This window comes from Engystomops pustulosus, chromosome 2 (assembly GCF_040894005.1).
Source record: "Engystomops pustulosus chromosome 2, aEngPut4.maternal, whole genome shotgun sequence".
In the NCBI taxonomy this organism is placed as follows: Eukaryota; Metazoa; Chordata; class Amphibia; order Anura; family Leptodactylidae; genus Engystomops; species Engystomops pustulosus.
In genome coordinates this window covers 6,007,279-6,023,080 of record NC_092412.1, presented here as the reverse complement: position 1 = coordinate 6,023,080, position 15,802 = coordinate 6,007,279, and the positions used below count along the sequence as shown (strand labels likewise).

At 49.2% G+C, this 15,802-nt stretch overlaps 1 protein-coding gene across 1 annotated transcript; it reads left to right on the top strand.

Moving 5' to 3' along the window:
- Window positions 1-606: 606 nt before the first annotated feature.
- On the top strand, window positions 607-13,492 carry LOC140116853 (ecto-ADP-ribosyltransferase 5-like). Its single transcript, XM_072133289.1, has 6 exons — window positions 607-826; window positions 2,241-2,305; window positions 3,413-4,109; window positions 6,328-6,409; window positions 6,566-6,725; window positions 13,286-13,492. The coding sequence occupies exons 1-6, from the start codon at window positions 607-609 to the stop codon at window positions 13,490-13,492; spliced, it is 1,431 nt and encodes a 476-aa protein (XP_071989390.1).
- The last annotated feature ends 2,310 nt before the right edge of the window (window positions 13,493-15,802 follow it).

The window sequence follows — 15,802 nt, the reverse complement described above, 5'->3', positions numbered from 1 at the left end:
GAAGGACTTGCTACTCCAGAACGGGTTCCTTCACCCCAACCCAGCACCTCTCCATCTGGTGGCCTGGAAGCTGAAAGGGGGAATCTAAGAAGGTCGGGGTTTTTGGATGAGGTTATTGACACATTGGCGGCCTCTAGGAAACCGAAGACATTAAAAGTCTACCAACGTGTCTGGGGAATCTATAAGCAATGGTGCTTATCAAGAAGAGCTTCTTCTACTCATGTTCCTTCCCTCCTTCAATTTCTGCAGGATGGCTTAAAGAAGGGCCTGAAGTATAATACACTGAAAGTCCATTTTACCGCCATTAATTCTTCCTTAGGCGGAATCTTCTCTGAGAACCTGTTGGTCAGGAGATTCTTCAGGGGTCTGAAGAAGTTAAAGCCTACAGTTATGTCACCTCTACCGTCATGGGATCTTTCTATTGTTTTAAAACATTTATGTCAAGAACCATTCGAACCAATCTCAGATATCCCTCTGCATCTTCTCTCCTGGAAGACTGTTTTCCTGGTGGCCATTTGTTCTGCAAGGAGGATTAGTGAAATCCAAGCCTTCTCCTGTAAGGAACCGTATCTAAGAGTCATGGAAGACTGCATAATTCTTCGTACAATGCCGGGTTTTCTGCCAAAAATACCTTCTCAATCGGCTTTAAATCAAGAGATCTTCCTTCCTGTCCTGGGTACAGATGCCCCGGAAGAAGAGCAAGGGAAGCTTCAAGCCCTGGATGTGAAAAGATCAGTTCTCGCTTATCTCCAGAGGGCAGAAGCTTTTAGGGAATCTGAAGCCCTGTTCTTACAGTTCAGAGGTCCTAATAAGGGAAAACGGGCTAGTAAGTCTACCCTAGCCAGATGGATTAAAGATACAATTTCCATGTGTTATGATCTGGAAGGCCTTCCATCTCCTCTTAATTTGAAAGCGCATTCAACGAGGTCAACGGCTGCTTCATGGGCGGAAATATCCCATATATCCTTGGATCAAATATGCAAGGCGGCAGTATGGTCGGGTCCTTCAACCTTCGTCAGGCACTATAGGCTCAATGTGGGCCCCGGGGTAGGCTCGGCCTTCGGCAAGAGTGTAATTTGTCCGGCTGCCTCGAAGTAACCCGCCCCTTATGTTCTACTGCTTTTCAAGTCCCATTCAGTGCTGCCGTAGGACGACCAGGAATATCGAAATTTGCTCACCGAAATTTTGGTTTCCTGTAGTCCGTAGGCAGCACAAAGATCCCCCCCAATAAAAAATGCTTATTGCTGCATAAAAAAACACGTGTGTTCATTGGCTCAGGGGTATTTTATAGGGAGTCAGCCTGCCAATCTCTATTGCTAATCAATTGTTATCTTCTGTCCAATAGGAGGACGTGAGACTTAACCCATTCAGTGCTGCCTACGGACTACAGGAAACCAAAATTTCTATGTTTATAGTCAGTGTATATATATATCACCCCTCTATGTATATAGTCAGTGTATATATATATATCACCCCTCTATGTATATAGTCAGTGTATATATATCAGTCCTCTATGTATATAGTCAGTGTATATATATCACCCCTCTGTGTATATAGTCAGTGTATATATATCACCCCTCTATGTATATAGTCAGTGTATATATATCACCCCTCTATGTATATAGTCAGTGTATATATATATCATCCCTCTATGTATATAGTCAGTGTATATATATCACCCCTCTATGTATATAGTCAGTGTATATATATCATCCCTCTATGTGTATAGTCAGTGTATATATATCATCCCTCTATGTATATAGTCAGTGTATATATATCATCCCTCTATGTATATAGTCAGTGTATATATATCATCCCTCTATGTATATAGTCAGTGTATATATATCATCCCTCTATGTATATAGTCAGTGTATATATATCACCCCTCTATGTATATAGTCAGTGTATATATATCACCCCTCTATGTATATAGTCAGTGTATATATATCATCCCTCTATGTATATAGTCAGTGTTTATATATCACCCCTCTATGTATATAGTCAGTGTATATATATATCACCCCTCTATGTATATAGTCAGTGTATATATTTCACCCCTCTATGTATATAGTCAGTGTATATATATCATCCCTCTGTGTATATAGTCAGTGTATATATATCATCCCTCTGTGTATATAGTCAGTGTATATATATCACCCCTCTATGTATATAGTCAGTGTATATATATCACCCCTCTATGTATATAGTCAGTGTGTAATCTGGTGGATTTCAACTTTTAGAGATGAAAATAATCTTGGAATTATTGGAAGCCTTTTCCATCATCTCCCTGATCTCCATATCCAAGGTATCTGCCTGTCCATCTGTCTGAGTTGTATCTACAATATCTGTCCTATATAAATTCAATTCAATTTAAAGAAGCTTTATTGGCAGGACATATATATAGGACTTATGTATGATATCCCCCCATCCTTCTGGCGAGACTAGAGTTTCCGTGGTCGGCGAGACTGGAGCGCGTAGCCGGCGAGACTGGAGCGCGTAGCCGGCGAGACTTGAGCGCGTAGCCGGCTAGGCTAAAGCCCATGGCCGGCGAGACTGGAGCCCGGCCCCAGTAGCCGGCGAGACTGGAGCCCGGCCCCAGTAGCCGGCGAGACTGGAGCCCGGCCCCAGTAGCCGGCGAGACTGGAGCCCGTTGCCGGCGAGACTGGAGACTAAAGCCCATGGCCGGCGAGACTAGAGCCCGGCCCCCGTGGCCGGCGAGATTAGAGCCCGGCCCCCGTGACCGGCGAGATTAGAGCCCGGCCCTCGTGGCTAGAGCCTGTAGCCGGCGAGACTAGAGCCCGGCCCCCGTAGCCGGCGAGGCTAGAGCGTGTAGCCGGCGAGAATAGAGCCCAGCCCCCATAGCCGGCGAGACTAGAGCCCGGCCCCCGTAGCCGGCGAGGCTAGAGCGTGTAGCCGGCGAGAATAGAGCCCAGCCCCCATAGCCGGCGAGACTAGAGCGAAACTAACTGCCCACAACTTGCCTCGGAGTCCGGGAAGCACAGACAGATGTACGTGCCCAGGGAGAGCAGACTGTGTCAACAGTGCAAGGACCAGGAGGCCACCGAGGATGAGGTCTACTTTGTGCTCCACTGCTCCAAACACTCACTTCAGGAGACTCTCAGATCTCCTCCCGGGCTTCTGCAGATCCATCCTGCTGGGGGAAGAGGAGACCACAATGGCCATAAAGAGACGTGTGATACCATAGTCTACTATTACCCCCAACACCCCACGTCCCCCTCCATCCTGTTCCCCCAACACCCGGCATCTCCCACAATCCCATAATCTCTAATTGCTTTGGCAATGCTAACTTGTACCTGGTCCTGCCAATAAGGCTTCTCTGAATCTGTCTATTCCTATCCATCTGGTACACATTGATCTCCGATATTTCTATCCTCTGGTTGGACCTTGGCAGAGATGCTGTCGAGCCGTAGACCTTTCTATGATGGCGGATGCTTTTGATGATCAGTACATCGGTTGCGCACGACAAATGGAGAGAGAAATGCAGAATATTTTGGTGCAGGAGAAGAAATACAAAGAATTTGCCATAATGTGGTTTTTGGCAGAACAAACCTGGGAGAAGATAAAGCCGTTCCACATCTTCCCCCGAGACTTTAAGGATGAGTATGGGATTGCGGTGGTCCTCTACACTAAGGAGGGTCCTTTCCCCATATACCAGCAGCTGAACCGCAATGTGTCCATAGCCGGCCGCTCCCGGGACCACTACATGAGAAGGTTCCATTTCAAGGCCTTGCACTTCTATCTGACCAGGGCAATGCAGCTCCTCGGGGGCGGGGCCAGCTGCGATGAGAGAGCGCAGGTCTACCGGGGGTCCTGGATGACATACAGGAATGTGTCGCCTGATATCAGATTCGGTCAATTTGCTTCATCATCTCTGAACCGGAGAACTGCTAAGAGGTTCGGGACGAAGACAGAGTTCACCATCTTCAGCTGCTTTGGGGTCGACATCGAAATCTTCTCAGACTTCAAAGAAGAAGAAGTTTTAATTCCTGTAACTGAGAAATTCCACGCCATAAAGAAATCTGACGACTCCTATGTTCTGCGGAGCAGCGGGCAGCACTGCAGCCACTACAACTGCGCCTACCTGGGAGGTAAGTGCCTGGAGGTCCTGCTACTGGGAGCCGGGCGTACAGTGCAAGCATGCAATATATACACTAATGAGCAGTATACAGCACTAATGTACAGCCGCACGGTATACAGCACTAATGTACAACCCCCCAGTATACAGCACTAATGTACAGCCCCCCAGTATACAGCACTAATGTACAACCGCACAGTATACAGCGCTAATGTACAGCCACACAGTATACAGCACTAATGTACAACCGCACAGTATACAGCGCTAATGTACAGCCGCACAGTATACAGCGCTAATGTACAGCCGCACAGTATACAGCACTAATGTACAGCCGCACAGTATACAGCACTAATGTACAACCGCACAGTATACAGCACTAATGTACAACCGCACAGTATACAGCGCTAATGTACAGGCGCGCGGTATACAGTGCTAATATACAACCGCACAGTATACAGCGCTAATGTACAGCCACACAGTATACAGCACTAATGTACAACCGCACAGTATACAGCGCTAATGTACAGCCGCACAGTATACAGCACTAATGTACAGCCGCACAGTATACAGCGCTAATGTACAGCCGCACAGTATACAGCACTAATGTACAGCCGCACAGTATACAGCACTAATGTACAGCCGCACAGTATACAGCGCTAATGTACAGCTGCACAGTATACAGCACTAATGTACAGCCGCACAGTATACAGCGCTAATGTACAGCCGCACAGTATACAGCACTAATGTACAGCCGCACAGTATACAGCACTAATGTACAGCCGCACAGTATACAGCACTAATGTACAACCGCACAGTATACAGCACTAATGTACAACCGCACAGTATACAGCGCTAATGTACAGGCGCGCGGTATACAGTGCTAATATACAACCGCACAGTATACAGCGCTAATGTACAGCCACACAGTATACAGCACTAATGTACAACCGCACAGTATACAGCGCTAATGTACAGCCGCACAGTATACAGCACTAATGTACAGCCGAACAGTATACAGCGCTAATGTACAGCCGCACAGTATACAGCACTAATGTACAGCCACACAGTATACAGCACTAATGTACAACCGCACAGTATACAGCGCTAATGTACAGCCGCACAGTATACAGCACTAATGTACAGCCGCACAGTATACAGCGCTAATGTACAGCAGCACAGTATACAGCACTAATGTACAGCCGCACAGTATACAGCGCTAATGTACAACCTCCCAGTATACAGCACTAATGTACAGCCGCACGGTGTACAGCACTAATGTACAGCCGCACAGTATACAGCACTAATGTACAGCAGCACAGTATACAGCGCTAATGTACAGCCACACAGTATACAGCGCTAATGTACAGCCGCACAGTATACAGCACTAATGTACAACCGCACAGTATACAGCACTAATGTACAGCCCCCCAGTATACAGCACTAATGTACAGCCGCACAGTATACAGCGCTAGTGTACAGCCGCACAGTATACAGCACTAATGTACAGCAGCACAGTATACAGCGCTAATGTACAGCCACACAGTATACAGCGCTAATGTACAGCCGCACAGTATACAGCACTAATGTACAACCGCACAGTATACAGCACTAATGTACAGCCCCCCAGTATACAGCGCTAATGTACAACCGCACAGTATACAGCACTAATGTACAGCCGCACAGTATACAGCACTAATGTACAGCCGCACAGTATACAGCGCTAGTGTACAGCCGCACAGTATACAGCACTAATGTACAGCCACACAGTATACAGCACTAATGTACAGCCGCACAGTATACAGCACTAATGTACAGCCGCACAGTATACAGCGCTAATGTACAGCCGCACAGTATACAGCACTAATGTACAGCCGCACAGTATACAGCGCTAATGTACAGCCGCACAGTATACAGCGCCAATGTACAGCCGCACAGTATACAGCACTAATGTACAGCCACACAGTATACAGCACTAATGTACAGCCGCACAGTATACAGCACTAATGTACAGCCGCACAGTATACAGCGCTAATGTACAGCCGCACAGTATACAGCACTAATGTACAGCCGCACAGTATACAGCACTAATGTACAGCCGCACAGTATACAGCGCTAATGTACAACCCCCCCCAGTATACAGCGCTAATGTACAGCAGCACATTTCCAGAAACAAAGACACAGACCAACTAAATAAGATTCTGTATAAATAATTGACTCATTTTATTTCACAGGAGAAAAGCGAAAAGATCCCGTCTGCAGCTCAGGTGAGACCCCGACATCTGACACCCCCAGAATAGGACCCCGCGCTCCTGTGTGTGTTATCTCTTAGCTCCTCACAAAAGTGCAGATCTCCGCAGGATTTGCTTGTGTAACTGCCTTTACAAGTTCTTCTCCCCTTTCAGTTACTGAAATATTCATAACTTCCTAGACTTTTCCACTGATTTCCATGTTCTCCTTCTATATCTCCAGGAACTTCATCCTTCTGCAGTTCTGCCGCAGCGCTGACCCTCGGCTCGTATCTGTGGCTCATTCATCTGCACTGAAGACCCAGCGATCCCTACACATCCCCATCCTGGCTCTAAGACATAACAGCTCCTCCTCCTGGGCAATTCAACCTCATAGGACCCTGGTGTGTCCTGGACACTACAACATGACAGACCCCCCTCATCCTGGGCACTACAACATGACAGACACCCCCCCCCCCCATCCTGGGCACTACAACATGACAGACCCCTGTCCTGGACACTACAACATGACAGACCCCCCCGATATGGGCACTACAACCTGACAGACCCCCCGTCCTGGACACTGCAACATGACAGACCCCCGTCCTGGACACTACAACATGACAGACCCCTGTCCTGGACACTGCAACATGACAGACCCCCGTCCTGGACACTACAACATGACAGACCCCCGTCCTGGACACTACAACATGACAGACCCCCCGTCCTGGACACTACAACATGACAGACCCCCGTCCTGGACACTGCAACATGACAGACCCCCCGTCCTGGACACTACAACATGACAGACCCCCGTCCTGGACACTGCAACATGACAGACCCCCGTCCTGGACACTACAACATGACAGACCCCCGTCCTGGACACTACAACATGACAGACCCCCCCGTCCTGGACACTACAACATGACAGACCCCCGTCCTGGACACTACAACATGACAGACCCTCGTCCTGGACACTACAACATGACAGACCCCCGTCCTGGACACTACAACATGACAGACCCTCCGTCCTGGACACTACAACCTGACAGACCCCCATCCTGGACACTACAACATGACAGACCCCCTGTCCTGGACACTACAACATGACAGACCCCCGTCTTGGACACTACAACATGACAGACCCCTGTCCTGGACACTACAACATGACAGACCCCCCGTCCTGGACACTACAACATGACAGACCCCCCGTCCTGGACACTACAACATGACAGACCCCCCGTCCTGGACACTACAACATGACAGACCCTCGTCCTGGACACTACAACATGACAGACCCTCCGTCCTGGACACTACAACCTGACAGACCCCCATCCTGGACACTACAACATGACAGACCCCCCGTCCTGGACACTACAACATGACAGACCCCCGTCCTGGACACTGCAACATGACAGACCCCCGTCCTGGACACTACAATATGACAGACCCCCGTCCTGGACACTACAATATGACAGACCCCCGACATGAACAACAACTGGACACTAAAATATGTTTGATTTTTTATAACACATGAAATCTCCTCAGTCACTGACCAAAATCTAAATTATTTGTGTACTTGCTTCTACGGAATCTTTATACCAGGAATTTTTCTTTTTTTGTTTGCTTTTTTCGAAATAAAATTCTGAAATAAAATAAACCACTGTGTTCCCCGTGTAGAGTATTGCCACGCAGCGCCCCATATAGAGTGATGGTGCCCTGTGCAGAGATTCCGGTCCCAGGTTGTGACTACTACCATCATCTTTCGTGGTGGTCCAGGGAGTCCACAGACCGCTCTGGGGTCTCTGTTATTAGTTTCTGCTCTGGGGTCTCTGTTATTAAATTCTGCTCTGGGGTCTCTGTTATTAGTTTCTGCTCTGGGGTCTCTCTTATTAGTTTTCACTCTGGGGTCGCTGTTATTAGTTTCTGCTCTGGGGTCGCTGTTATTAGTTTCCGCTCTGGGGTCTCTGTTATTAGTTTCTGCTCTGGGGTCTCTCTTATTAGTTTCTGCTCTGGGGTCTCTGTTATTAGTTTCTGCTCTGGGGTCTCTGTTATTAGTTTTCACTCTGGGGTCGCTGTTATTAGTTTCTGCTCTGGGGTCGCTGTTATTAGTTTCTGCTCTGGGGTCTCTGTTATCAGTTTCTGCTCTGGGGTCTCTATTATAAGTTTCTGCTCTGGGGTCTCTGTTATTAGTTTCTGCTCTGGGGTCTCTGTTATCAATTTCTGCTCTGTGGTCTCTATTATTAGTATCTGTTCTGGGGTCTCTGTTATTAGTTTCAGCACCACCCGTCCTCCCCCCCCCCCATTGCAAGGTGACCTTCATATTAACCCTTTCGTGGCTCCCCAGTACTGGGACGAAAGCACAAACTAAGACACACCAGTTTATTAGCGCGCAGCCTCATATATAAAACAGAATATCATCAGCATAGGGGGCGTGACAAGGAGATAGGATACTGCAATGTTATTGGCCATAATGAATATCTCCCCATCAATTCACTCTCCCAAAACAAGTAGATTAACGTTACAATATATATATATATATATATATATATATATATATATATATATATATTACACACATACATATACATTATATTATTTCTCACACAGAGCACCGTCCCCAGGGTATAAGTCACAACATGGCCTTAACGCAGAGAAGCTGCAGAAAAAATAAGGTGGCTAATGAAGACACAGTGGGGCACATTTACTAAGGGTCCATCAGGTATCACAAATTTTTTCATTTTACATTGAATTTCCCTGGGTTTTTCCCGCACGCGATCGCATTGTGGCGCATCAGGGGTGTGGCCGTCCAAACGTGCTTCGTACAAACCGCAGGATTTAAAAAGCAAATTGTGACGCAAGATCGGTACTCACATCCACCAGGAAAAAGAAGGTGAACTCTGGTGGACCTCAGCGGGGAAGGGACGGGTAAGTAAATGTGCCCCAGTAATTTCTAAACGCTTTCAAACAAAACTAAGTCTCCAGTCATTTCGATGGCTGTACACAGTTCAACATAATCCCCGGCTAAAACTAAATCATCAACTACTCAGGTACCTATCTTACAGACAGTCAGGGGTTGCCCCAGGGAGAACCAGCACATCAGCCTCTCCCTCCATATTTCTTGCACACACCACCTGCTGGAGAGCGGCCAGGCTGTAGGACAGCCCTCCAGTCCCCATACCAAGCACCGTGACCCCAGCGTGCCCTAGGCCGCAACCGCTCCGGTATTCTGGGCCCAAGGCTGCCTCCAGGCCCCAAGAAAAGGCCGGACCCCGGTGGGGGATGTTGCATAAGTGGCAGAGGTAAAGGAATGTATTGTATGTGCTGTCCTCCTCCTGCTTTTGGTGCACTAGTAGGGAGCCACCTCTGTGACTCTGCTGTGGACACAGGAGCTGAGCCTTCCCCCAGCGCTATCCCGCTCCATGCACCAGACGTGAGGCTACTCCTAGGAAGGTTTTCTGCCAGGTCTCCCCTCACTCTCACTATCCTTTATCTCATAAGCAGCTTGTGTCTGAATGAAATGTCACAAAAACTGTTATGGATTTCATCAACCCAATGACCTGACTCTAATATTCACCATAAAGGATTCTGAGAATTCACCAGATCAGTGACAAGAATTTTACATTATGGGAACAGTAAAGGAAGACCCCAAAATGTATGGGATGGAGAATGGAAAAAAGTCACCACCGATCAGAGGGAGAAAATGGGAAACATACAAGGAAGAATATTGTATGTGGATAAATGTAAGGTTCTGCATCTGGGGCTAATAATCCACAGGGAACATATGTCCTTGGGGGAGGAAATCTGGGAGAGTCTCTCGCTGAGAAGGACCTGGGTGACTGGTAGATCATACATTATATAACAGCACAATGTCAATCAGCTGCCTCTAAAGCCAGTAGGATCTTGTCATGTATGAGCAGTGGTCTGGACTCTGGGGATAGGGATGTAATATTACACTGTACAAGACATTGGTTCTGCCTCACCTGGAATATACCGTCCAGTTCTGGGCTCCGGTCCATAAACAGGAGGCCCTGGAGCTGGAGAGGGGACAACGAAGAGCCACAGAAATGATAAGGGGTATGGAGGGTCTCAGTTATGAGGAAAGATTAAATCAACTGGATTCTAGAGACGACTACGAGGAGACATGATAAATTTATATAAATATATGAATGGTCCATACAAAACATATGGGGGAAAGACAAGGGGGCGGAGTCTGCATCTGGAGAAAACCAGGTTTAATCACCAGAGGCGACAGGACTTCTTTACTATGAGAGTGGTCAATCTGTGGAATAGCTGAGCTCAGGCGCTGGTCACAGTAGGGACAGCAGAGAGCATGTAAATAACATTGAGGGTTATGTTATATAGAATTGTTTCCCCCAATCCCTTCCTCATCCAATCCCTTCCTCATCCAATCCCTTCCTCATCCAATCCCTTCCTCATCCAATCCCTTCCTCATCCAATCCCTTCCTCATCCAATCCCTTCCTCATCCAATCCCTTCCCTTCCTCATCCAATCCCTTCCTCATCCAATCCCTTCCTCATCCAATCCCTTCCTCATCCAATCCCTTCCTCATCCAATCCCTTCCCTTCCTTGGTTGAACTTGATGGACATTTGTCTTTTTTATACCGTAGAAACTCTGTAACTACCTGGACCACACACATGAAGGAGCTCCCAGCCAATGGAAATGACAGATTATTTTACCCCAATTCTGTAAATACGTCCCCTGATCATTAATAATTATCTCTTTATTCTGTTTTTATGACATATTTTATTACACTCCAAACCTACTTTATAAATCTGCAGATTCTTGAATACACCTGTGCATGGAAAATACATCCATCCATCTATAGTTTATGGAATATTGTATGGATTCATAGACAGGATTTGTACGGACCTACTAGAGTGTAGATGGCGCGATAGTGAATAATCCCCAGAAACCCCCAATATGGCTGCACTTCCTATTGTCACCTCCAGACATTGTCCACCATTTACATAACTACAGTGTGTACATACCTGGATAGTGGTGGGTGCATGGAATGTCACAGGATTCCAGCCAATTGTGATGTCATAATGCAGGGGGCGGGGCTACAGAAATGGGCGGGGCTACAGCAGTGTGATGTCACAATGGCCCTAGGCTATAAAAGCCCCACCCGCCATCCACCTGGTGCCATTTGGTCCCCGCTAGTAGTGGAAGCAGGAGCTGAAACTATTAGTGGTCCTTATTGCATTTCTATTTCAAGTCTTTTCTTTGAGATCTTGATCTAGCGATTTTTCAACATCGCTGGGTAGGGGCTCTGCCTCCTGCCCTTTGTGGGCCTTAGGGCTCCCCCAACCTTTTTAGGTTTTTTCCATATTTTACACATCTTTTCCTTTGATCACGAGCCTGAAGATCTCGTGTGTCTCATAATGGACCAGCGATCCCGGATGGCAGAGTCAGGTAAGCAGGGGCGTCGCTAGGACAAAAGATCCGGGGCCCATGTGTGAGGACATAACTTACTGGGGGGCTGTGTGGGGGGCAATTTTGGGGGCTGTGTGAGGCTCATTACTTGCTGGGGGGCTTTGTGGGCACATTACTTACTGGGGGTGTGTGAGGACATTACTTACTGGGGGGCTGTGTGGGGCACATTACTTACTGGGGGTGTGTGAGGACATTACTTACTGGGGGGCTGTGTGGGGGGCATTATTGGGGGCTGAGTGAGGCACATTACTTACTGGGGGGCGGTGTGAGGACATTACTTAGTGGGGGGCTTTGTGGGCACATTACTTACTGGGGGGCTGTGTGTGCACATTGCTTACTGGGTGTGTGTGAGGACATTACAAACTGGGGGTCTGTGTGAGGACATTACTTACTGGGGGGCTGTGTGGGGGGCATTATTGAGGGCTGTGTGAGGCACATTACTTACTGGGGGCTGTGTGAGGATATTACTTACTGGGGGGCTTTGTGGGCACATTACTTACTGGGGGCTTTGTGAGGACATTACTGGGGGGCCTTGTGTGAGGACATTACTTACTGGGGGGCTGTGTGGGGACATTACTGACAGGGGGGCTGTGTGAGAACATTACTTATTGGGGGGCTGTGTGGGACACATTACTTACTGGGGGGCTGTGTGGGGACATTACTTACTGGGGGGGGGTTGTGAGGACATTACTTACTGGGCGGCTGTGTGAGGACATTACTGGGGGGCTGTGTGAGGACATTACTGGGGGGCTGTGCGAGGACATCACTGGGGGGCCTTGTGTGAGGACATTACTTACTGGGGGGGCTGTGTGAGGACATTACTTACTGGGGGGGCTGTGTGAGGACATTACCTACTGGGGGGGCTGTGTGGGGACATTACTTATGGGGGGGCTGTGTGAGGACATTACTTACTGGGGGGCTGTGTGGGGACATAAAAGGGGGGGCTGTGTGGGGACATAAAAGGTGGGGCTTTGTGAGGACATTACTTACTGGGGGGCTGTGTGAGGACATTACTTACTGGCGGGCTGTGTGAGGACATTACTTACTGGGGGGCTGTGTGGGGCGCATTACTTACTGGGGGGCTGTGTGAGGACATTACTTACTGGGGGGCTGTGTGAGGGCATAACTTACTGGGGGGCTGTGTGGGGACATTACTTACTGGGGGGCTGTGCGGGGGGCATTATTGGGGGCTGTGGGGGACATTCTTGGAATGCGTTCACACTTGGCACTAGGACGGGCCTCGATTTCATCTCATTTGCGTTTCCAGTAATACACATGTGATGGGTAACAAGCATCTGGTGTTGTTTAAATGCAAGACAAAGTGTGAGCGCAGCCTTACAGTATTTGGGGGGAGTGTGGTTTCTGTAGCTGTATATACTAGAAGTAAAGTTGTTATTGGCACAACCACATGTGAGGGGGTTATGTACAGGAGGGGGCATTACTGAAAGAGCGCTACATATGCATTGGCTCTAATACACTCTCAATTTTTCTATATTAAATTTCTAGACTTTAGCCCGAGACGTCGTCTCCGTTCGTCTAGGCAGCGTCTGCCAGCGGCAGGCAATGAGAATAGCGCACCGCGGACGGACCGCCGGCCACGCCGCCGCAGCCGCCAACAGCAACCAGGGCGCAGCCGTTCCCCACTTCGTCGAGAAGCAGCACCACAGAGTAGTGGCGAAATCTCCTCAGCAGTGCCCGCTCCTAACAGCATAAGACAGCGGCGCCGCAGAGGGCAACCACGCAGCCGCTCTCCAAGCAGCCAAGAGTCTGAGGAAACACAGAGTAGGCGCCAACCACGCAGACGTTCTCCATGGCTTACACACCCCGAGTTGGGTAGCCACAGACGCCAGTTGGACAGAGTGCGCAGCCGCTCTCCACACCATCCAGGTCTTGAGGCAGCGCGTCATAGACGCCAAGTGGATAGAGTACCTATCCGCTCTCCACGCCGCCTAGAGCCTGAGGCACAAGTAGCACCAGAGCCTGAGCCACCAGTGCCTTCAGTGCCACCAGAGCCTGAGGCAGCGCCAAGGCCATCAGAACCTGAGGCTCCAGCACCACCAGAGCTTGAGCCACCAACACCACGAGAGCCTGAGGCATCGACTGTGCCAAGTGTAGTCATATCAACTGCAGCGCCAGGCCCTGTAGTGTCATCTGTGCCTACTGCACCAGCTAGGCAGGAAGATGAAGGCCCAACAACCAGTGGAATTACCACAACGCAGCGCCCCAGGAATACACGACCCCGCAGAGGGCTCGCTGGAAGATTGGAACGTCTGCAGATGATGAGCTACGCCTCATCTGATGATGCCAACTCATCCTGCATCATATGTATGGAAGATTTCATAGCAGAAGAGTCTGTAGCCAAGCTGCCCTGCAGTCATCACTTCCACCGTGGCTGCATCGTAAGGTGGATTGGAGAAAATATCAACTGCCCAATCTGCAGAGCACTCGTCTAAAAAGACAAGACGACCAGAATCCCTGGTGGTCTATCATCGCGCCACTTAAAGCTGCACATCACAGGGGCCTAAGCAAGAGCTCGCATGGTTCACAATGTACCAGTGATCCCGGATCACAGAATCAGGTAAGTGGACACTTCTTCTGTAAGATGTATATCATCTGTCGCACACATATTATACATAGCTCTAATACACTCTCAAATTTCTATATTACATTTCTAGACTTTAGCCCGAGACGACGTCTCCATTCGTCTAGGCAGCGTCTGCCAGCACCAGACGATGAGAATAGCGTACCGTGGATGGACCGTCGGCCCTGCCGCCGCAGCCGCCAACAACAGACAGGGCGCAGCAGTTCCCCACTCCGTCAAGAAGCAGCACCATGGAGTAGTGGGGAAATCTCCTCAGCAGTGCCCGCTCCTAACAGCATACGACAGCGGATGACCCAACCACAGTGCCGCAGAGGGCAACCACGCAGCCACTCTCCAAGCCGCCAAGAGTCTGAGGAAACTTGGAGCAGACGCCAACCACGCAGCCGCTCTCCATAGCATACACACCCTGAGTCGGGGAGCCACAGACGCCAGGTGGACAGAGTGCTCAGCCGCTCTCCACACCATGCGGTTCATGAGGCAGCGCACCATAGATGCCAAGTGGATAGAGTACCCATCCACTCTCCACGCCGTCTAGAGCCTGAGGCACCAGCACCACCAGAGCTTGAGCCACCAACACCACGAGAGCCTGAGGCATTGACTGTGCCAAGTGTACTCATATCAACTGCAGCGCCAGGCTCTGTAGTGTCATCTGTGTCTAGTGCACCAGCTAGGCAGGAGGACGAAGGCCCAACCACAAGTGGTATTACCACAACGCAGGACCCCCAGAACCCACGATGCCAGAGAGGGCGCGCTGGAAAATTGGAACGTCTGCAGATGATGATCTGATGATGCCAACTCATCCTGCTTCATATGTATGGATGACTTCATAGCAGAAGATTCTGTAGCCAAGCTGCCCTGCAGTCATCACTTCCACCATGGCTGCATCGTAAAGGTGGATTGGAGAAAATGTCAGCTGCCCAATCTGCAGAGCACTCGTCTAACAAGACCAGAGGACCAGAATCCTCGGCGGTCTACCATTGCGCCGCTTAAAGCTGCACATCGCAGGGGCCTAAGCAAGAGCCTGCGTGGTTCATAATGGACCAGTGATCCCGGATCACAGAATCAGGTAAGTGGACACTTCTTCTGTAAGATGTATATCATCTGTTGTACACATATTATACATAGCTCTAATACACTCGCAAATTTCTACATTACATTTCTAGACTTTAGCCCGAGGCGACGTCTCCATTCGTCTAGGCAGCGTCTGTCAGCTCCAGATGATGAGAATAGCGTACCGCGGATGGACCGACGGCCACGCCGCCGCAGTCGCCAACAACAAACAGGGCGCAGCCGTTCCGCACTCCTTCGAGAAGCAGCACAACGGAGTAGTGGGGAAATCTCCTCAGCAGTGCCCGCTCCTAACAGCATACGACAGCAGATGACCCAACCACGGCACCGCTCTCCATGGCATACACACCCTG